The sequence below is a fragment of the Equus caballus genome, chromosome 9 (assembly GCF_041296265.1).
Source record: "Equus caballus isolate H_3958 breed thoroughbred chromosome 9, TB-T2T, whole genome shotgun sequence".
In the NCBI taxonomy this organism is placed as follows: domain Eukaryota; kingdom Metazoa; phylum Chordata; class Mammalia; order Perissodactyla; family Equidae; genus Equus; species Equus caballus.
The window spans coordinates 31,791,867-31,813,900 of record NC_091692.1 but is presented as its reverse complement, the minus strand read 5'-3'; the positions used below and the strand labels follow the sequence as shown (position 1 = coordinate 31,813,900).

General features: G+C 38.4%; 1 protein-coding gene across 4 annotated transcripts in view; it reads right to left on the bottom strand.

Annotated features, from left to right (window-relative positions):
• Positions 1-22,034, bottom strand: part of ST18 (ST18 C2H2C-type zinc finger transcription factor) — a 98,205-nt gene that overhangs the window by 9,697 nt on the left and 66,474 nt on the right. For all 4 annotated transcript variants that reach the window (XM_023648623.2, XM_023648625.2, XM_023648624.2 and 1 more), the window contains 7 exons: positions 16,757-16,872; positions 11,268-11,330; positions 10,386-10,454; positions 7,579-7,641; positions 7,394-7,474; positions 6,227-6,448; positions 3,795-3,883 (listed from right to left, as the gene is read on the bottom strand). In XM_023648623.2, the coding sequence (XP_023504391.2) occupies positions 3,795-3,883; positions 6,227-6,448; positions 7,394-7,474; positions 7,579-7,641; positions 10,386-10,454; positions 11,268-11,330; positions 16,757-16,872 (703 nt within the window). The remainder of the gene's footprint in view (positions 1-3,794; positions 3,884-6,226; positions 6,449-7,393; positions 7,475-7,578; positions 7,642-10,385; positions 10,455-11,267; positions 11,331-16,756; positions 16,873-22,034) is intronic.

Below are 22,034 nucleotides of genomic sequence, written 5' to 3'. Positions count from 1 at the left end.
ATATTATGATAGAATCTAATACATAACAGGCACTCAATAAATTCTCATGTAATTAATAAATGAGTGAATTAATGTTTTCATTATGATTTCTGGGATTTGGGGAGATATTTTAGCCACAGGAGCAAATTCAGTCAATTTCTTTGAAATGTTTTTCCATGACTACATTACCTTATCTATTTCCACTGACACACTCATCTGCCAACCTCGTCTCCATACATAGTCTTTATGTGTAGCTAAGTGGAGCTACGAGGATGCCATAGACTGTGAATTTCACATTGCACTTGCAAATATTAACTCATTTGATTCTCTTCAGGATCCCAGGAGGTAGATACACTTATTTCCTCATTTTATGGATAGGAAAACCAAAGCATGATGAGCTGGGATTCAAGACACACACTCTCTGGTTCCTGAATATGTTCTCTTAGCCATTATAATGCTATATATACTCACAGATACTTAATCTGTTTTGAAAGTATCAATAAAATGTATGCACTGATGTTCCTTCATGGGTACATTTATGAGAGAATGTAGCGTAGAGTGTAGAGTGTTGGGTTACACTAGCTAGGTATTGCTGATCAAGGAAACCATATAAGCTTTCCACTAATATTTTACTGAACTATTCAATAGCCTTGCTTCTTTATAGAATCTACCTATTGAAAAGCAAGAGAATTTGCTGTCTTTGCATTCAACAATTCTAATCTTTTCTTCGTACAAATCTAGGCCTAATTTACATAATTAGGGGTTATATAATTTATAATAATATTTTCTTTATGAATTTATAAGTGATATATATATCTGTTTATAGCAAGTGTGTTTAACTTATAAGGGGTTTTAAGTAGTTATTTTTTCCATATTATACAAATGAAACAATTCTATCACATTTTGAACAAATTTGATTATATTTCTTGAGTGAATCTTTGTTTTTTTATCATGTTTACAGAGTAAAATTTTACTTCTTTTTTTACTTAGGGGAAAGTAAGTTAATGTAAATTTGACTATTTTAGTTAATAAAAGGGAAAGGAGAGTTAATATCCAGAAAGGAAGGGTGTATCACTAATTTAGAACATGCTACATTGCCACAGGGGAAGAACTAGAAGGATCTACTAAATGTAAGAATGTACAGGTAGGTCAACTATCATAACTTTTACTGGTCCCCACAAAAAATAGAAAGGCAAGCAGTTGTTCATGTACAGATGATCTAATTTTATTATCAAGGACTAGTAATAGTCTTAAAAACGTTAGTGTGGAATTAAATTATAGCAAGGATGGAGAATTGAAGATCAATTCTTCTAAAATTAATGTAAATATTTTTAGTATAGACCTCCCAGCTTTTAACTGGTTTGTAGGTATGATTCTCCTAACATGTTACCTAATTCAACAATTGCTGAATGATTTGTACCTAGTTTAAATTAACAAAGTACACCAGGAAGTTTAAAGTCACATGTACTTTGTATTTTATTGTAATTTGTTGTTGTTGTTTTAGGACTGAAGGAGAATTAGGTTACACCTGCTTTATAAATCATCCAGGGAACAATTATTGTGGCCAAGCTGTAAGGCAGGGGCTAGGGCATGAAGAGCTGTAGAGCAGACCTTGTATCACTTGAGGTCTTCCTTGACCCTCAACTGACCACTGACCTGAACTCAGGTGGATTTTTCTTCATGCACAAGTTATTGTAAGTTCTCAAGCTTCATATGAGCATCAGCCTCTAGCTCCTTATAAAAACACGTAATTTTCCAGTTTCCTGGCTCATCTAGCATGGCTTCACTTCAGACACTTGTGAATGTGTGTCACCCATTTCACTGCTGCTCCACGTCCTTTGAAAGCTCAGCTGAAGATGCTGGATTTGTACGGGACCCTTTGAAGCGTGCGTTCAGTCCAGCTGCTCCCAGGAACTGTAACAGTCTACCAGTGGTTCCGACAGACTGGCAGAGGTGTGTGCCAGCTCACGTGGCACAGGCGCTCTGTAAAGCTTCATTGTAATTTGCTGTAATGCAACAGTTTATTATCTTGTTCTGTCTTTATTAGGAACAGCTGTGATCTATGTTACATTTACTACATAGGTGTTGGTGTTCTTACAATGAAGACTCACAGGAAGTGTTTCCTTCACACATTCAGTTCCAAAGAGAGTTTTGCTTTGAATGTACTTACTGACGGTGTGAGTCTCATAGTCATTATATTCTACTTTTGCTTTGGCTTCTAAAAAGCTGAAAGTTAAACTTGAGATCTTTTTTTACCTACGGAAAGGGCTGGCTCCACACATTCTTCTGCTATCCTCAGGCTTGCCCCATCTTGCTTTCTTATCTTTTATTTTCTTTTGTCTCATTTTTCGAATGAATTTTTAAGTAGCTTTCCTTTTTTTTTAAGTAGCTTTGCGCTTCCCACCCTTTAAATATTGCTTGAAGTAAGGTGATGTGTACATAAATAAATATTGTGCCAATTTCACGGAAAATGTGCTAAGAGGCATTTGAGGAATGGGGAGTATTTCCAAGGAACAAGGAAAGCATCTGGAGAAAGAACTATTACAGAGTCTCTCAACGTGGGAAAGAATGTGGAGTGCAGCCCTGTCCCTAAAAGCCAGGGCTATGGCTGCTCCACACAGGTGATGACCTCCCTCAGATCTCAGCAGTGAGCACTCAGGTGGGGAGCAGGCCCTAAGGGACTGTCCTCAAAGCAGACAAGGCCTCAAAGGACATCAGTAGGAAGCTCAAGAGTGCTTTCCTCCTCCTTCAGATATTGTACATGTTCTTTCTAAAAACTCACACATAAATTAAAAAGACTGAGCAATGCTTTCAGAGAAATAAACCAACAGCAGTTGAGTCCCCAGCTCAATTCTAGTCATGTGCCAAGGACCCCATCAAATAAAATCTCCAAAGCAAAAGAATTGCTTTGCCATGTTTCTCAGATGCTGTAGAATGATCTTCAATGCAAACGAGACGTGGCTGAGACAAAGGTGATGAGAAATGTTAAGAAAAGTGCTCAAGAATCAAAGGAAAATGGAAGGATCCAAATACAGAGTTTAGAAATATATTAACTTTTATTTTTGGAGGAAGATTAACCCTGAGCTAACATCTGCTGCCAATCCTCCACTTTGTGCTGAGGAAGACTGGCCCTGAGCTAACATCTGTGCCCATCTTCCTCTACTTTATATGTTGGATGACTGCCACAGCATGGCTTGACAAGCGCTGCATAGGTCTGCACCCGGCATCCGAACCGGTGAATCCTGGGCCGCCAAAGTGGAATGTGCGAACTTAACCACTGTGCCACCAGGCTGGCCCCCTATATTAACTTTGATAAGGAATCGACGCTAAGGAAATATGTAGGGAAATACAGATGTAGATGCTAAATTTAAACCATCCAGATTCACCATAAAATATCATTTCAAGTATACAACAAAATTTAAGGATTCAAATATAGATGCCAGAAACTGTGTTTCTTGAAATCTGATAGAGGGCTTACACCAGGAACACACACACACACGCACACACGCGTGCTCATGCACAGTCTCTCATTGTGAAGACTGACGGACAAAAGTGCGGCCAGTGTATCTCAATCCATCAACTCTCATTGCTTGCTCTTCCCTGCTGGAGATCCTTATGAAAAAGTAAGGAAAACAACCAAGAAATTGCTTTTTAGATAAAACGATACTGCTAGTTCAAATCTGAGGAAAGCTTCCTTCTTGCATATTGAAGTTGCACTTTCCATATAGAGTATAATTTGGCATGCAGAACCCTCTGGGGAGCTCCCATCTAGACCTCAGTGGGGACGGTCACCTCCAGCCACACGCTCTTATTACCTCCAGTTGCTTTGAGCTTGATGGTCATTAGCTCTTCTGAGACCTTGCCCTTTTTGATGGCTTGTGCATTTAGAGGACATCCAGATAAGCTGTGAAAATAGAAATTATACAGATGTGTGAAACATGTATTATTTCTCATAAAAATTAAGTTTCTATTCACTACTTACTATTTAAGCCTTTGCCTGTCTACTAATTACATTATAACCTGCAGTCTTTTTGTAGAAAGTAACAAGTAAATGTCTATTAAAACAAAAGCAAAAGGCACGGAAATAATGTAGAAATGTTTCATGTTTTTTTTCTGAAGTCAAAATATAAATAGCTACTGCTGCTATTATTGTTGAATTAGTTTTGTTAAAATGTTACTATTCTGCATTCGTATAACTGCCTTTTTTTAGTATTTGTTACTTTATTTTCTGTAAACCTAAAATTCTACATAAATATTATGCAAACGAATTGTTCCAAATTAGTCAAAATTCCATGAATAATAAAGCTGAATCTAGTTCTTCCCTGCTTTATACATACTGTAGTCTGATTTTTACAGAATGACTCAAATTAATACAAGCCCCAAATGATAACCCCCTCCCATGGCAAATGCAGTTGGATATGGGAAAGTTTCTAATTTATTCTTTAACTTTTAAACCATTATTTTTTATTAAAATAGTCTGTGCCCTGAGAGGAGGAAAGGAAGCGCTGTAAGTGTATTCAGATGCCCAGGCAGTGCGTGTCCTGCGGGGGCTCAGCAGGCGTCCTGCCTTTAATGTCATCTGTTTCATTTAAGTTGCAGCAAAACTATAATGACATTGAACAAAACTTGTTTTCCATAGTACGTGATCAGACGATTTTGTTGTTCTAAGCAGCCACATTCGTCAGCAATTTTTGCCACTCAGCACTGTGTTCTGAAATTCACCCATCCTGGGCTTTCATCTTCACTGCCCTATGGCAGCCCCCGTATGTGGATACTATTTATGAGCTTGACTGTTAGTGGGCACGTGGGCTGTTTCCAGTTTCGAGTTAGCAGAGCAATGCTACCACAGACATTCTCAGACGTGTGTCTGGGCTCCACTGTGCAGGAGATTCTCTGGGGCGTAAGCCTAACAGCTCAGTGGCTGGGTGGCAGAGCACATTCACTTGCTCATTTTCAACCGACTCCTTAAAGGCAATTTGCTTCCTACAGCGGCTCTGCCAATTACTCTTCCACCTGCAGTGTGTGAGAGTCCCCGTTGCTCCGCACCCTCATCAAGATTTGGCGTCACCATTTAAAACTTCTTCATGATTTTTAAAGATAATTCTGTAGTTGTTAACTGAGGGATGTGCTCACCATAGTACAACATTAATATTTCATTATCAATGCTAACATGGAGATTACCGAGTCCATGATAAGAAAGTAAAGCTACTGTGCAGTAAATGTGCCATTAGGCACACTTGATTTGTGACTGTCATTCCTGAATATGGCATGATGATTCAAACTCAGAATAAAACAGGGTGTGCTATTGTGGATGTGACTATGCCTTTGAAAACCATCCAAAAATAAACTGCTTAAAAAGTTCAAGTTTTCTACCTAAGCAGGTGTTACTGCATATCCACTTAAATCAGCCTTTCCTGAAAGGCTTCATTTTCTGATGCCATCAATATGTATCTTTAAATCTGAACAGTATGTCAAAATGCCCCAGCTTTGCTCATACCTGCTTACTGCTCGTAAGCAAAGCACCAGGGCTCACTATAGCTTCATTGGATTTTAATCTGCATCATGCGCAGGGCTTCCATTGACTGGAGAACTGTGTAGTGAACATTCTAGCTCCTTCCTTTAGGTAGAATGTGAACCAAAGAGCTGGGCTAAGATCACCGTTCCCAACAAACGGCTGGGTTGAAATACACAGCACTTAGTGATAAAGGAATTAAGTCGTTGTGAGAGTGTAAAAGGTTTTCTGAATCTCTTCTCCTGTCGTACACTTAGCAGTCATTGTATCATTTTCTTTCTGGCCGTCGGGGATGAGTCACATCTTCTCAGCAGCAAAATAACTACGATTTGGCCTGAAACTGAGTCAGCTCACCAGAGGAAGGGAGTGATATAAATATGTAAAGTGAAAGTTTACAAATGCACAACATAATAGAGTGGATATCACCACTTGGAACTGAAGTGAACCATTAAAAGACTGAGTCATTAAAAAAATAACATAAGCAATATTTTGGAATGCAAAAAACAAATGCACAGTTTCTACAGCACTTGAAAATTGTGTAGTGAACTTTCAGAAATAGAGAAAATAATGTTTTTCATTCTTCAAACTAGTCACATATCTATCTAGCTAGACTCATTGTTATAACATCTAAAGTGCTATGATACATGGCCTTGAGGAGGGGTTTTCACCTCCGCAAAGCAACCTAGGTGACAATCACAACAACAACACAACAAAAAGACAGAGAGCAAATGTTACCTTCTGTGGGTGACAAAAACATTATTTACATGGCCCAGCCCATTGCAGCCTGGCAAAGGACAGTGTGGCAGTTCTTGTTTGCTCAGTTTCCAGGAGAGGGGGGCCCCACTGAGAGGATTCTCCTTCTGTCTCTTGGCAGCCAGGGGACAGCCAGAAGCTGTGCGGTGGGATGTGTATTTACCTGATATGTGACCTTGGCCGTCACACCCTATCACAGGACACCTAGAGAGACACAGCAGAGACATTACAGCTGGAAGAGACATGAAGAGCTGTGACTGAGTGAATAAGAAGGCAGTGGTGGTTCTATACTATCCAGAAGGCAAACGGTGAGATTATAGAGTTTTAAAAGATGCCACTATAACTAGCAAAACAGCATTGTACTAGCAGTAATAATAATCCACAGGCTCCAAGCTAGGCAATTTTCATGCACTAGCTCATGTAATCTTCACCGCAAATCTACTGGGCAGAGAGGGCTATCCCATTTTTTGGTGGGGAAAATGAGGCTTATAGAGCTTAGGTGACTTGCCACCCCCTCTACAAGAAGTGGAGTCAAGGTCACGCCCACACTTTTTAGCTCTAGCCAATCACATAAGTACTGCGTTATGTTGCCTCCTAACAAAGACCAAAGGGATAAAATGTTAACTGCCTTGCCCCATGTTACATGGCACATCGCTCACAGAACTGGAATTATGGGGTCCAAATGTCTAAATATTGTGTTTAGAAATGTTGTAGAAGGAACTGTTTAAATATCTACATCCATAGCTGCATATATCATCTGAGACTAGACAGCATATTTCTCAGAGGTGTGAATTCAATTCAGATAAAATGTCATCTTAAGCAAAGTTAAAGTTTCAGGAGGAAATGCTGCCACATTTGTTACTCTCTAGCACTTCCACAATGCTACTTTCCTTTAAAACAATTGAAAAAAGTATGAACTTCCTTCTTTTTCCTTTTCGTTGTGAAAGAACCCTGGAAACATGCTAGGAATGGGAACTCTTTCTCGAGTTTCCAAACGCTCTGCCCACTGCTTCAAGGGTACTTGGATTTACTAGGGTGCACCGTCCCTGAAACTCAGCCCATGCTCAGTTGCGTCCTAACCAAGGGGCCACCCAATTGACTATAAGCTACAGCTGGCCCTAATGCTGCGGCCTCAGTTGTCGCACTTACTTGAGTTCAGGGTCTTCTTTTTCTTCCTTTGTAGGAGTCATTTTGACACCACCTTTTCTGGCACGAGGGCAGCCGGACAAGCTAAAATACGTACCCAACAGAGAACAGAACAAAACCATGTGATCTCATTGGCCACTGCTGCTGACACTCAGATTTCCATCTCTCAGAAATGAGATCCATCCTACCTTCTGTGGGAAGCATAGTTTCCAGTCACGTGCCCTGAACCATCACAACCTGGGGTTGGACACCTGAAAACACAGAATAGAGCACAGTGGTGGGCTATAGTCGGGGGAGGGGGTCATGACATATTCAGATAGAACTAAGCAGAAGGAGCTGTCTGTGGGACTCTTTTTGGTTAAATATAATTAGTTTTTGGCTAAAAATTCTTTTTTGTTGTTGTCGAGGAAGATTAGCCCTGAGCTAACATCTGTGCCAATCTCCCTCCACTTTATATGTGGGTTGCTGCCATAGCAGGGCTGACAAGTGGTGTAGGTCTGCGCCCAGGACCTGAATCCAGGCAGCTGAAATGGAGCACACCGAACTTAACACTAGGCCACTGGGCTGGCACCTGAGAATCCATTTTTAAAGAAAATGTTAAGGTATGTAACCATTGGGAGATGGTTGATAGACAATGTATTAGTCGTTATCCTATATTCTTTTTTTTCAATCTTATTTTGGAAGGAACCAAAAATTCTGCCCACAACTTGCTTCTGGGCTTCTGTCTATCATGTAAAGTTCTTATTTGTGGCTCTAAGAAAAAAGTTTTCCAAACTGTTTTTGTGCATAATTTATTTCCTCTGATAAGCTCCACTACCACGATAATCCATGAAATTCGGACAAACAACAGTGGTACATGTGAGCTCCAGAGACTTGGCAAGTTCATCTAGTTGCCAGAGAATCTAAGTTCCTTGCACCTGGTCTGTTCTGCCTCATGGCTCAGTTTAAATGGCTTTTTGGAAAATCTACCAATAACTGTTATCGACAATCAACCATTAAATTTGGAATGGCAAAGGTGAAAGAGGAAGAGGAATCCAATTCTACTTGGAATGCCGATTAGGAATAGGCTTCCAAATACACTCGAATACAAAAATGTCTACAAATTCTCATCCTTTTGTTGCCTTTTTAAAAGAAAATGCCCAATACTGGGGCCGGCTCCGTGGCCCAGTGGTTAAGTTCATGCGCTCTGCTTTGGCGGCCCAGGGTTTCGCCAGTTGGAATCCTGGGCGTGGACATCACACCACTCATCAGGCCACGCTGAGGCGGCATCCCACATGGCACAACTAGAAGGACCCACAACTAAAAATATGCAGCTATGCACTCGGGGGCTTTGGGAAAAAAAGGAAAGATAAAATCTTTAAAAAAAATGCCCAATACTAATGAAAACACAAAGGCTGTCATAAAATGTTTGCTTTTCGGAAGGTTTTTGTAGACATTATCTTTGTTATTAAAGATTTACTTGTATACTCATCCCGGTTCAGATTTCTACCCAAACAAGAGTTTGAGAAAAATAATAATCCAAAGGAAAATTGAATACTATCCCTTTTCTTAAACTCTTTCCCACTGAACTTTCATGGAAATGCTTTTATATCTAATCCTGAGATGGAAAATAGGGAGTAAATGCTTTTATCAAAGGAAATATAAAATCAGCATACATCTCTTCAAGCTAAGCAGAGAATGCTGCATTGAGTCTTCAATCACCACGTAAAGATATAATATGTAGTTATTCTGTACTGTAGGAAAGGCTTGAATGCTAGTCTTTTTCTACTAACATTTTTAGTAAAATAGTGGTTTCTCAGCATATTACAGTTATGGAAAAATCTGTGCCAAATAACCTTGTTTTGAAATTCCCCCCGCGTATCTAAACAAGTGGTCAAAGAAATATCTCTTTCTTCTTTGTATGGAGAAAAACCAAAGATATTACTTATTAGATGGCTGTATAAAACATGTAAATACTGAATATTGCTATAGCAGCTCTCAATCTACATGTTTTCAATGTATTATCAACCTTTTTTTCCTAGAAAAAATATTTAGAGAAAATACGTAACAAAAGTGATAGCTATTATTAAGATAGGGCAATGCTGAAGTTTAGAGCAACTGAGTAAGATTGGTGCAATCTTAACTGCTGCGCCACTGGACCGGCTCCCATAAAGTTATTTTTTGTTATTTTTAAATAAAAATTTTAAACAAGTTAGAAAATGAGAATACTAACAAAGTATTAAGAAGGCTTAACATCTGAAATTTCACCTGTGATTTAGATACCAAATGTCGATTCTACTATTTATACAGATATTGTTTTATTACTAGACCTAGTAACACTCATGTTTCCTAAAATATTATTATTTGCAAATAAATTTCATTAATTTTGTTCACTGTTATTCCTTCTTTTCTAAATTTATGCCCTATCATAGTTTTAATGGAATAAGGTGGATTATAACTTTTTATTTCATATGTAATATAACAAAATATTAAAATAAAGTGAGAAATATGGAATAAAAGAAAAGAATAGAAGAAAATAAAGTCAATAAGTAAAAGTTAATATGCAGGTGACTTTGAGATCCTTTAGACTAAGTAGAAATGAACCAAAATTGTGTGTAGCACCCAAAAGTGAAAGGCAGTTGTACAATTCAAAATGCCCATAAGGTAAAGTATTATGCAGTTTCCTTATTAGATGATGAAAATGCTTTGCCACACCTTCATAGGTCTGATTTAGCATATAAATTTAGTAATTAACAGAAAAAAATTATCATGTTTAACTATTACATTAATGCTTTAAAAACTTTTGTAAAATATGATTTTACCAAAGCAAGCAAATTAACTAAATTAAGTTACAGTGATTTGGTTTTAGTCATTTGAACTTCTTGGCGAAAAGAGCGCGTTGGTTATAATTTAGTGAGGCATGATTTACTACTTGTTAACGACCACACTGGTCCTGAACGAAGAGAGTCCTACCACAGGGGACAAAGGGCAAGGCGGTCATATTTGCAATACTTACTTAAGCTCCTGAGAGTTAGCAGCCATGAGGGATTTAAGAGTCTTATCTGCTAAAGGACATCCAGAAACACTAAAGAGAGATGAGAAAAACAAAAACACACAACGCTGACATATACGAATTCAACTCAAAGGGCATCCTGAATTTGTGAACATACTTTAAATGTACCGGGGACTGGGAATTGCGGAAAAGAACAACTAGGTTTGAATCTGGCTTTGCAGCTCTAACCAGGCTGGGTTTGTGGGCACCTCAATTATTTCTCATAGACTAAGGTTCGCTATTTATCAAACAAACGTCTTTAATCCAATGAGACTTCCCAACTCTAGAATTCAGCGATACAATGATTACTGACACAGAGTCCATTCCAATTGTATCACCAAAGGATTATGGCTTAAAGGTTTAAACCAGTGCCCAAAGGGAAAGCAATCACAGCAGTGAAGAAGGTAAGTGGAAGATTAAACACCGGCTTTTTGTGCTGTTTAATCTCTCTGACACCTTGACTTATTTTTTGCACAGGACTGAGGATGCTGCATCCTACAGATTGAATGGTTAACCTGAGTCACTCTGCTGACTTACCTTAGTTTCACTTGAGTCCCAAAGCTAGAGAGAACCAAAGCCCTGACATAAACTCTAACTTTTGATTTGTAACCTAGACTAAGGATTAGAAAACCGTTTTTGACCAAAAATCATTATTTATATAGCACATAAGTGAAATGACTGAAGCTTCAACTTAGCTTTATTTCTGAAAAACGAAGCAAACCAAAAACTCACCTAACTCACTCTCCACTTCGTGAACCAGATAATATTTTCCTAGATTAGGTGGGAGTAAGTATTTAAATTAGAACAAGATCATGAAAACCTGACGTGCCTGAGGTAATGAGTTACCTGCGATGGGAGGCATAGTTTCCTGTGACATGGCCACTTCCATCACATCCTGGCGTTGGACAGCTGGTCAATAAAAAATGTATAATTAGAATCAAGTGCATTACATGAATTCATTTGCTCTGTCTGATTGGCTATCAGGTAGCTTCTCTTCTCAAGATAAGTTAACACAGTATAGGACATGCAGAAGATACTGAACAAAGTAAGAACCAGTAGATTAGCTAAAAGAAAACTGGCATGATCTTCAGTTATTAGTTTTCAGTATCACATCCAATTCTCTGATTCAAATGATGTAGGAAAGTAATGCTAAAATATATGTCCTAGCGATGTTGTGAGTCAACAATCAGTGGTGTTTTATTTCTTTGAAAATTTGCTTTATAAAAATAAATACTATAAACCCACGCTTTATAATGATAGTGGCTCTTAGGAATACTGGCACCAATTATATAACAGATTTCAGAAAGGCATTTTTGTGAGCTTTTAAGAGAAAGGGAACATAATAACTTCATAACATTTTGGAAACTGAAAAAGAAGAAAATCTGTGAAAATAGTACATACTACTCAAATGTAAACTGACATTTTACATGGGAAAGTTGCTGACAGTACAGAAATAGATAAGAAGTCTAGTAGAGATGGCGATCAGTTTCATCCAAAGCTTGAACCCATCAAAAACAATTGCTAATTAACAATTAACCTAAGCAGCAGGCTCTCCAAGTGGTCTGCAGAGGACAGGGTCTGTGCTGGTGCACTTCATTATATCTCGGAAGCTGGTAAATTCTGTGCATCTTATTTTTGTATATGTTTAAAAATAATGTGAGAGGGTAGTTGTCCTGAGCAGTTTTGCTTCCATAGTTAACAGAGTCCTTGGTTTCTCAGTCACTTATTTTCCTCTGATGATGCTCAAAGTTGCTCATTTGGAGTAAGCAGAGTGACCCCAGGCGACTCAGCGCTATTTGTGGCCATATTAATAATCAGAGAGAAAATCAGTTACGTCACCCATGCTTCTGGTTTCCTCTGACATCTTGCCTAAAGTGAAGGCTTATCCATATATGTGGAATGCAGAATTTACCCATTTGAAAAGACACTTAGGGACAGATTGACAACATCCAAGATTTTCTGAAATACCACCTTCTAAGTAATTTTTTTTTCCTGTGAGCTACTTTCCAATCATTTTCAGGTAATCTAAAGAAACTATAAGAGCTAGAACATTCCCATCTCTCAGAAAGATGTCTGATTTTCAGGGCTCGATCCAAGCTGAATCATCTGACTCTTCCCCCACCCCTTTTCCTAGGTGGGATATCAGAAAGGAAAGCATGGAAGCTATAAATATACATTAAAAAGTAAAGGCAAAAATGAACCATGATTCACAGTTGAGCTGAGTTATCTTGCACGTGCCATTCACCTACTAAATGGAGAAACAATCTTTTCTGAATATCATACGAGTGGAATAATCAGTGCGTGAGAGATGTGTTTTAACTGCCTGGGAATTCCCACTTTGGAAATACATCGTCATCTAGTGTGCCAAATAGCAGTGCATTTATTATATTTCTATTTAAAAAAAAATTACTCCTATTAATACTGCCAGGAGAGGCAAAGAAATGCCAATGATTTTTAAATCAGTCAACTATAAATTACTTAGAAAATATAATAATAAGGTGTGCATTTAATTATCAGCTAATTAATGTTTTTAAGTTCAGTGGTATAAAGAGGTGAAGGAATAAAGACAGGATTGGGGGCGGCGCTGTAGTGGGAAAAGCTTCTGTTTGGGATTCTGATCGCTGTCTTACATTACGAATTTCAACAAAAACCTTAGACAATAACATGTGCCAATACCAGTTGGGTGATATATTCTGGGAAGTTTTGCAAATGAAAGCATCAAAATTTAGAGAAAGAAAACTAGCTAGTTCCCTCCATAAGTGGCACTCAAACTCTAAGCAAATTTGTGCTAATCAATGACATCAAAAAAATTCTATTCCAGCCAAACAGTTTTTGTTAAGCAATTAAGGTACATTTATCTGTTAGAAACAAAACACAAAATATAATAAGGACAGGGTGAAATTGTAAAGTAGTGAGACTTACACAACCAGTGTACTCACACAGATCCATACAAATACAAAACCCAGTGGAATCCACTGAAGTGCTCACCTATCTGTAAAGCGAGGTGAGAACATACGGTCGCCAGAAAGTTAATTTTCTAGGAATTCATGATTATATTCCAAAAGTTATTCAAAATCTTTTTGGACCCTTCTTCTCTTGTATTTACCTTTGCACTAATGAGAAGTGCCCATTACAAAATGGTCACACTTCATCTTTCTGTCCAAAATGGTAATTCAGATTAATTATCAGCCTTTTACACTACATTTTGTTTGGAAAGACACTGACAATTTTCAAAAATCTGTCTTCAAAGGATAAAAAATTTGTCATTTTTGAAGATATTCAAAATACTTTGCAGAAACAAAATCCATAAAAAGATTTTAAGAACTTGAACTGCAGCTCCCTGAGGGAGTAAGTATACGGCTGACCCCGCGTCACCTCTTGGGAAGAAACAGTGTTCAGTGAAATTGAGGTTCCAGTATGTTTGGCATCGTCTGTCATGTTGCTTCAGCCACCATGCTCCAGGTGAATATTAAACTCATAATACATGATATTTAAGCCAGTTATGTTTGCCTATGAAATCCTTAAAGAATGCAAAGTCTACGATTATTTAAAAATCACTCACATGTCAATACAACAAACTGATGCTGGATTAGGAACAGTTTTATGGAATGCCTTCTCTATGCAAGGCCCTGTAACAGCATTTGAGATGTGTTCCCTGCTCTCGAGTCACTCGCCTTATAGTTGGGGAAATAAGAGGCAGCACGGTAAATATTGTGTACCAGTGGTGTGGACATAGAAGAGAAAAAGAGAACAAAATCAATGAAAAAAGCACACCCTGCCCTCCTGGGGCCTCTCTCTTTGGGTGGGGAGGCAGACAGTAGTGAATACAGGTGAAGCAAAATGTATAAGTGCGTTAGATGGTGATAAATGATGAAGGAAAAAAGATCTGGAAAAGGGGAATGGGAGTATTGGGGCTGGAGGTGTGTGGGGGGTGGCCTTGCAGTAGCCAGGAAGACCTCTGAGGTAAGTGACAGTTGAGAAAGGAGCAGTTTGTGGGGAGAGCATTCTGGGCAGAGGGAACAGCCACTGTGAGGCCTTAAGGCCTCAAGGAAAAGCATGGAGAAAAAGGGGAGAGATCATTGCTGTGTGGACTTTTGGAAATGGGTGGCAGGTGACGCCAGCCTGGGGGTCCTCCTCGTGGAGGTGGTTCTAACACTGGGCAGCGGGAGGAGTGAGTGTAGACAGACGAGAAAAGGTTCCAGGGCCTAACTCTGAGGCATTCCCATCTTAAGAGGCTGCACAGGAGTCCGAGAAGGGGTAACATGTGAGGTGGAGAACATCCGCAGGTATGGTGTGCTAGAAGCCAAGTGTTGGGAATTGAAGGAGGAGGAGGGAGGGATCAGCTCTGTCACATCCTGTGGCCCTGGGGTCCAGAGGACCAAGAACCAACACCCAGATGGGGTTCCTTGGAGAATTTAAGAACGGTTTTGGTGGAATGATGAGTGAAAGCCTGTCTGGGAAAGATTTGGGAGGGAAACTGAGTCACATAGTAGAAACAATTTCCTTGAGGAGTTTAGCTGTAAAAGGAAAGAGAGACAGGGTCGAGGTGGAAGCCTGGTCAGGAGGCGGTTTTAAATTCTCTTTTTATTAGAAACATTTAAACATATTTTTATGCTGAGGGATTCAGAAGAGAGGGTACAGACACTTGTGCCTAAGTGGAAGGGTTACTGTTTGATAGAAACTCATTAATTGGCAGCTTTAAATAAACTTGCGTATGAATATGCTTTAATATGTAATCATTTACATATGGAAAATATTTTCCTGCATTTTGTTCACTCATTCACTCATTCATGTTAAACACAACCCAGCCAGCACTATACTACCTGCTGAGGATACAAATGCAAAAAAGCCAGAGTGGTTCCTCCTTATCTTTGCCTGAAAAGCCTTTCTCACCCCCTCCTCCTGTCTCAGGGAGCATCTGCCGGGATCTCTCCATCCCACTGCAGGATACCTGGAAGCTGAGGTGGAGAAGGAGCTCAGGCCCACCTTCTGTCCTGGCGATGACCCAAACTAATTCATATCCGTAAGGAAGTTGTGTGAATCACACCCTAAATTCTAACAACCCACAGTCAGAAATCTTCAGGGTTAAAACAATATAAGGATGTGTGCAGTGGGCTAAGTCCACAATCCTAGTTGCTATCTCTGCAGTAATTTGGTTGTGACTCTGGCTCTGTACCTGGACACACGCTTCTCTGTGAATCTCCCCAGCTCCTGCTCCCTTCCCTGCCTTCACAGTCCACCTGCTGGCTGCCCTCCAGTTAAGACCTATTTTCCAAAGATTTGCCCGGCCCTTTTTGATTTAACCTCTTAGACTTCCAGTGGCCAGTTTTGGAATTTTCTCAGCTTTCAGCTCCCATGACAATCATTTTCCGTAGTTCCCCTCCTCCGTCTCTAAAAGACCTCACGTCTATATTCTTTGTGAGCTTCTTTTTTCTTTCTCAGGTCCCAGCAGGATGTGCGTCCTCCAATTCTGTGTTGAGCACTTTGTCCTTTTCTATTCATACCTCCTCTCTCTGTGCATCGTCGGAATCTCTACATCAACATATTAGATGATCTTCCTGGATTCCAGACCGTCCTCCAGCGCACCCCGCCTCGGAATAATTCTGCACACTGCTCTTCCTAAAACGCTATATAATTAGTTCACTTTTCTGCTCCAACACCCTGTGGCTGGTTCATTTGAAACGTGCCACCGGGCCGGGCCACTCTTCTCAAGGCCCTCGTCTGCTCCATTTTGTGCCTGCACTCTCTCTCGAGGTCCCGCTGCTCCTCAGGGCTCCGCTCAGGCCTTCCGCTCCACAAAGCTTTGTCCTGCTCTGTGCATCCTGAACTCTTGTCTCAGGACTCTGCTGGAGGTTTTACCAGTACTTATTGCCATCGGGTGCCCTGGTGTTTAACTTCTCCTGAGTCACAGAACTCTTTGCGAATGTCATAAAAACTATTAACTCTCTGACTCATATAACAGTTTGCATGAAGTGTTATAAAGTTTGCAGACTTCCTGAAGCCTTGACTAGGATCCTCTTGGGTCAGTGGATCTCAGATTAAGAACTTCTGATCGAAACATTAACACTTCTAATTGCTTTCTATTGTTTTATTTTTCAATCAGGCTTTCAATTCTTTTAGCATGAGATTGTGTCACGTACACTTTTTTTTTCATAATCCTTTAGTTTTGAGCATAGGTTTAGGTATACGTAGAACATTTAACTATTGACTGCTTGAAATTCCCCTAAAACATTCCTAAAGTCAACTATGTAAGCCAAGATATTATTACTTCAAATTATGAACTTGAGTCTCTTAATCCCAGAGTCTCACAGAATGAGCCATTGGAGATCACTTACGTGATTAATTCTTTTTTGAGATCTCTCGCATGGAGCTTGGGTTTAGGGCTTGGTATGGCGGCCTCTCCAGGAAACTTTTTTTCCTCTAAATTTTCCAGAGAGTTCACTGGATCTTTCTGGAAAAAGCAATACAGAAGCACAGAAGGCATTAGGGAACCTTGTAAAGACAACTGTATTTGAAGTCATCAGGGTCAAATCTGAGTTTTGGCTCAAAGACTTGGCTGAAATTCCTCATAGGATTTGTACACAAAATAAAATAATGAGTATAAGGTTATATCCCAATTGTCATGGACAATGAAGAAGGAGAAATTATAAATCATGGACACTTTTAAAAAGTTCACATTTTGGCAAATATAACTATAGAGGCATTTCTTCAGCTATGTAATTAATATTTTAATGTGTTTCAAGTTTTATTGTATAATGAATATTTATTAAAGAACACAGGAATAGTTGTTATGCACACAGCAGTCACTGGCAAAACAAAAGAAATGTTGCAAAAATGAATCACACAAATTTTTAAACATAAAAGGAAGAAGTAAACTTAGGTTAACAGAATGTCCTTTCTAATATACAAATAATTAAGATTTAAATTATTTAATAAAATATATAATAACTGAGTCCACAATATTTGAGCATTTAGTTTGATTTTTCTGGATAATTACTTTTATTTTCATAACGCTTCCTGTTTTTCTTAAGTTACCTCTTGCTAAGTTGGTATCTTGTATAATGCTTTTACTTATTGAATGAAATTTCTTGCTGGATTATTACTAAGTTTCACGGCCTTCTTTTAAGCTTAATATTAAACTTGATTTCATAAGGAGGACTCATTAATTCTTTCAAATCACTTATTTACCATCTGATATATTATCTTACAGAAAACTCACGATGGCTTTCCTCCACCACATAATTAGCTTACTTTCGTCATTAAGCTTGTGTCCTGTAAAAACAATACTTTCTGGGTTTAATATTAAAATATGATTAACTAATATAGAAGACCGTATTCGAATTCTCCAAACTGCTGGTCTACTTAAAGTGAGACAACTATGTGGAATTATTCAAGGTAAATCTCATTTAAAGCAAATGGATATAAAAAATGTGATATCAAAATAGAATTTTAATAATTCTGAGTCTACACTCAAAACCAATGAAAAAACAAAATCCCTGGATTTTCCCCAGCAAAGAAAAATTCTAAACTTCAATCTCAGTCATAAAGGCAAATGTAATTTCCTTCATTAATTACTTGGCTAACAGTTCAATCAATTATTTTACACAAGACCGTACAGTGGTAAACACATTGGTAAACTGTCTCAAGCAACATGTCTTCACCAAAGTAATAAAACCCGGTTTGGTACAATTTCTTTATTCATATTCTTTATAGTGGTATATATTCCATTTTACTTTATTGATAAATGTTTGATAATAGTATCAGATAATAATGGACCATTTGAAAATAAAGAGAAATGGGAGCTGGTCTGGTGGTGTAGCAGTAAAGTTCACACACTCCACTTGGGTGGCCTAGGGTTAAGATCCCCAGCACGGGCCTATCCACCACTTATCAAGCCATGGTGTGGCGGCATCCCACATATAAAATAGATGAAGATGGGCAGAGATCTTAGTGCAGGGCCAGTCTTCTCCAGTGAAAAGAAGATTGGCCATGGATGTTAGCTCAGGGCTAATCTTCCTCAAAAAAATAAAAATAAAAAACTAAAGAGAAATGGATGCTTGGTAACAATCACCTACTAATATACAAAGAGAAATGCTATTTCAATGCTGCTTCCACGGAATCAACAACAAAGTAAATGAATGAATCTTACCCTTTTCAAGTTTTACAGTGTAAATACCTAAAGGGAAGCAATTCCTAATCACAACACCTTAAACCCGATATACCACCATCCATTTCATTTGGTGTTTTCCGGATTTGGCCCGGGTAGTATTTTCCACTACAATTTATAAATGTCTTGGCTTTTTGCAAGTAGATACAAATGCTAAATCCAATGTTGTCTCAATGTGGAACAGCCTTTGTTTTTCTGTTTAGATGCTGATTTTTTCACAAAAATGGCATAGAGTAAAAAAAGAGCCATTTTATTATTTTCTTTATGATAAAGTTAAGAACAAAGTATCTTTCAGAAGGCATGTACATTTATAGATGAACATATAAAGGTTATCTACCGTTGTCTGACTGCTGAATCTATACATTATGGAAGGCAAGGAAATAGATTTTGAAAGAAATTATCAATTATGAAAGTTTAAGTTATTATTTGACTAAAATGCATACAAAAATAATGTTTCAAAATATATGGTATTTAATCTAGTATAGTAATATGTGGTAATGTTTTAATAGGATAATTTTATTAAATGTGTCCTTTTAAATATTTTGTAACTTCCTTTTAAAACTATGGACTCTTATGTATGCAATTGCATTATGCAATGGTTGTCTTTTTCCCTTTTCTTTGCTCAGCATACCATCCCTGGAAACTTGTAGAAAGCATATATGTTAAAGTACAAGAACCATCACTAAAAGAATTCTTAATTTTGTTAAAAAACATTTTATATTGGATAAATTCCTAAACAGCAACCAGTAAAAAATAAGTCAATATCTTACAATAATCATTTGTAAGAATTTTTTCAAAATTTAATGTATCAATTTGAAAATAATAATTTTACCCTGTGGCTATGTAAGAGAGAATGTAGCATATATGTGTGTATTTGGAGATTATATGGGTGAAATGAAATTCCTTTAATGTACAGATGGAAGTTTATATTGATTTCAGTAAAGACCGGAACATAATGGTAACATGAATAACAGATAATAGCATCTGGCACGTTTAACATTTTAAGCCCTGAAATCTTTGGAGAACTGACAGTTGAATGAAACTGACAGCTCTAGTTATTTCTCAGCACTTTCCTTTCGAGATATTTTGAGTTTTTTCCAGATTTAGGATTTTTTTTAGAGGGCATCTGGACAGGCTATTTCACTGAGAGAGACAGACAATATTTTCTGAAAATTACCACCAAAATTAAGCAACTGTTGTGCATATGAACTAGATAACAATGAATTAGAAATAATCACTCAATTTCTGGTGTACGTGTGTGAGTGTCATGTTGGGTGGGGTGTGGAGAGGTGGTGGAGGTGGCAATGGGAAGGCTGAGAGTGTGGGAGCAGGAGCAGACCAAATTCTCGTCTTCAGTATATTGCCTGGGCCATGTGCAGCCATCCTGGTAAAGTTCGTTGGACGTGACAAGCACCGGAACAGTCCCTGTAACTGGTTTGTGTGGTCACATCCTGTAGATCTGGGTCCTCTGTCCCGAGAAGCACCATAGACCATTGTTGCCTCCACCATACCTGCTACATACGGTTTCTTCATTATTCTCTTTTTTCTTTCCTTTCTAATTTTTCTCATTATTCTCCAGTCATCTCCATGTTTTAGTGTTTTTTTTCCCTTTTCTTTCTCTCCATTTTCCCCCTTCTCCATATTCTTCATTTTAGGGAAGTCCAGGCCCATGACTTAATTTCTATACGATCAAGGACCAACAGCTGTCCCTCCTTGAGCCTCAATTTTCTCCTCTAAAATTTTTGATAATAATCCTGCTTTTCAGGATTGTTAGGATAATGGGACTCTGGGTATTCCAATCCCTTCTCTTTTTCTTGCTGAACGTGGTATCCCTCTGCTACCTTTGCAACAAGGACATTGAATACAATCTACTTTTTCAAACTAATAACTATATCATATTTCTCACTTTCAAGATTCAGAGCAAGATGTGAAAAATACTCTCTCCTAGTGGATGACCTTGGCATGGACGAAGGAACAAAGAACAAGGGCTGAGAAACTGTACTAGGGAATTACAGTGATTCAGAAGCACTTTTGTGTGTGTCTCTGTCAGCTGTAGTGTCCGCAAGCAATGAATCACCCATGTTCAGATAACTGTGACAATAAGCATAAAAAATATTTTGTCAACTCAAACCCAGGGCAAGCACTTTGACTCCAAGAGCTCAGCATCTCCACAGGTCTCTTTGTCATTCTTAGTGACGTTGAATTTTCACATAGCTTCTCAATTGCAGATTTCAGAATACTTAGAATGGAAATTGTGGCAGTAAAAGTCTGTTGTCAGATCTGAAGTAAGTAAGCCATTCCGAAAGAGCAGAAATGTAATCTAAACAAATCCATTTTTCCCATGAATTTGCTGAGAAATAAAACACTGTCACACATATGTAAACATTAGATAAGAACATACTCCTGTTGAATCCATAAAGCTGCCAAGGTGAATGCAGATTTTTTTAGAATTATTCAAAAAATTAGATTGGAAATAAAGATTAAAATATTTGTGATGAGAGCTCATTTTCTGGCTGAGTGATATGAAATATAGCCAAGAGGTCCCTGAGGTACTAACTGGACCCCTAAACAGGACGAATCTCTCAGAATATAAGGGGTGCAATGTTGACATTGTTGCTGAAGGCACAAAATTATAACCCACATCAAACAATATAAGACCCTAAATGGAAATGAGAACCCACTTGACGCAAATTTGCTTCATTACTATTCAGGATAGGATCCGTATGTCCAACACTGTGTACAAACAGAAAGATCTCTGGAGAATGTTGACCATGCCCCATTTACAGCACACCCACAAGGATGAGGACAGAAAGCCTAAGTCCCACCTGTAAATGGTATTGAGATATGCCCTAACACAGTGGGTTTTATCCTGGCAGGATTCATCCAAGAATAGGGGCACAGTTATGCTTACTTTGTAAAGCACTGTCCTTCATGTAACATACGACTTTTACTGAACTCCCATCAACAGACCTTGTGATTAGGATTAGGCTTTCCTTTAGTGGTGTGCAGTGGGATATGTCATCGGCTGGCTGAAGATGAAGTAGTCTTGTGAATTGGAGGCTGACTTGCATGGAGTGGGACTGAATCAGCAATCTTGATCTCATCATGACTGTACTTCCCAACAACCTACCACTGCCTCCTTCTGCCCATTTCGGACCGGTCATGTGGAATGATCAGTTAATGTGAATAGCAACAGATTTCTCAATTATATAAATAGACAGAAATTGGGTGTAAATTTTGTTCTTTTGCACCAGACTGAAGTGGCAGGGGGAAATGTGGTGGAGGGAAGGGATACATGTTTGCCAGTTTGTGGTCATCGCATAAGGTAAAACAGCTTCTTACACTTTGCAGGTTCAGTTTTATCTTTATTAGAGTCAAACATATATTATTTTAAGAAGTGATTCTTTTAAAATAGTATTATGATAGACTAAATAAGATCATCCTTA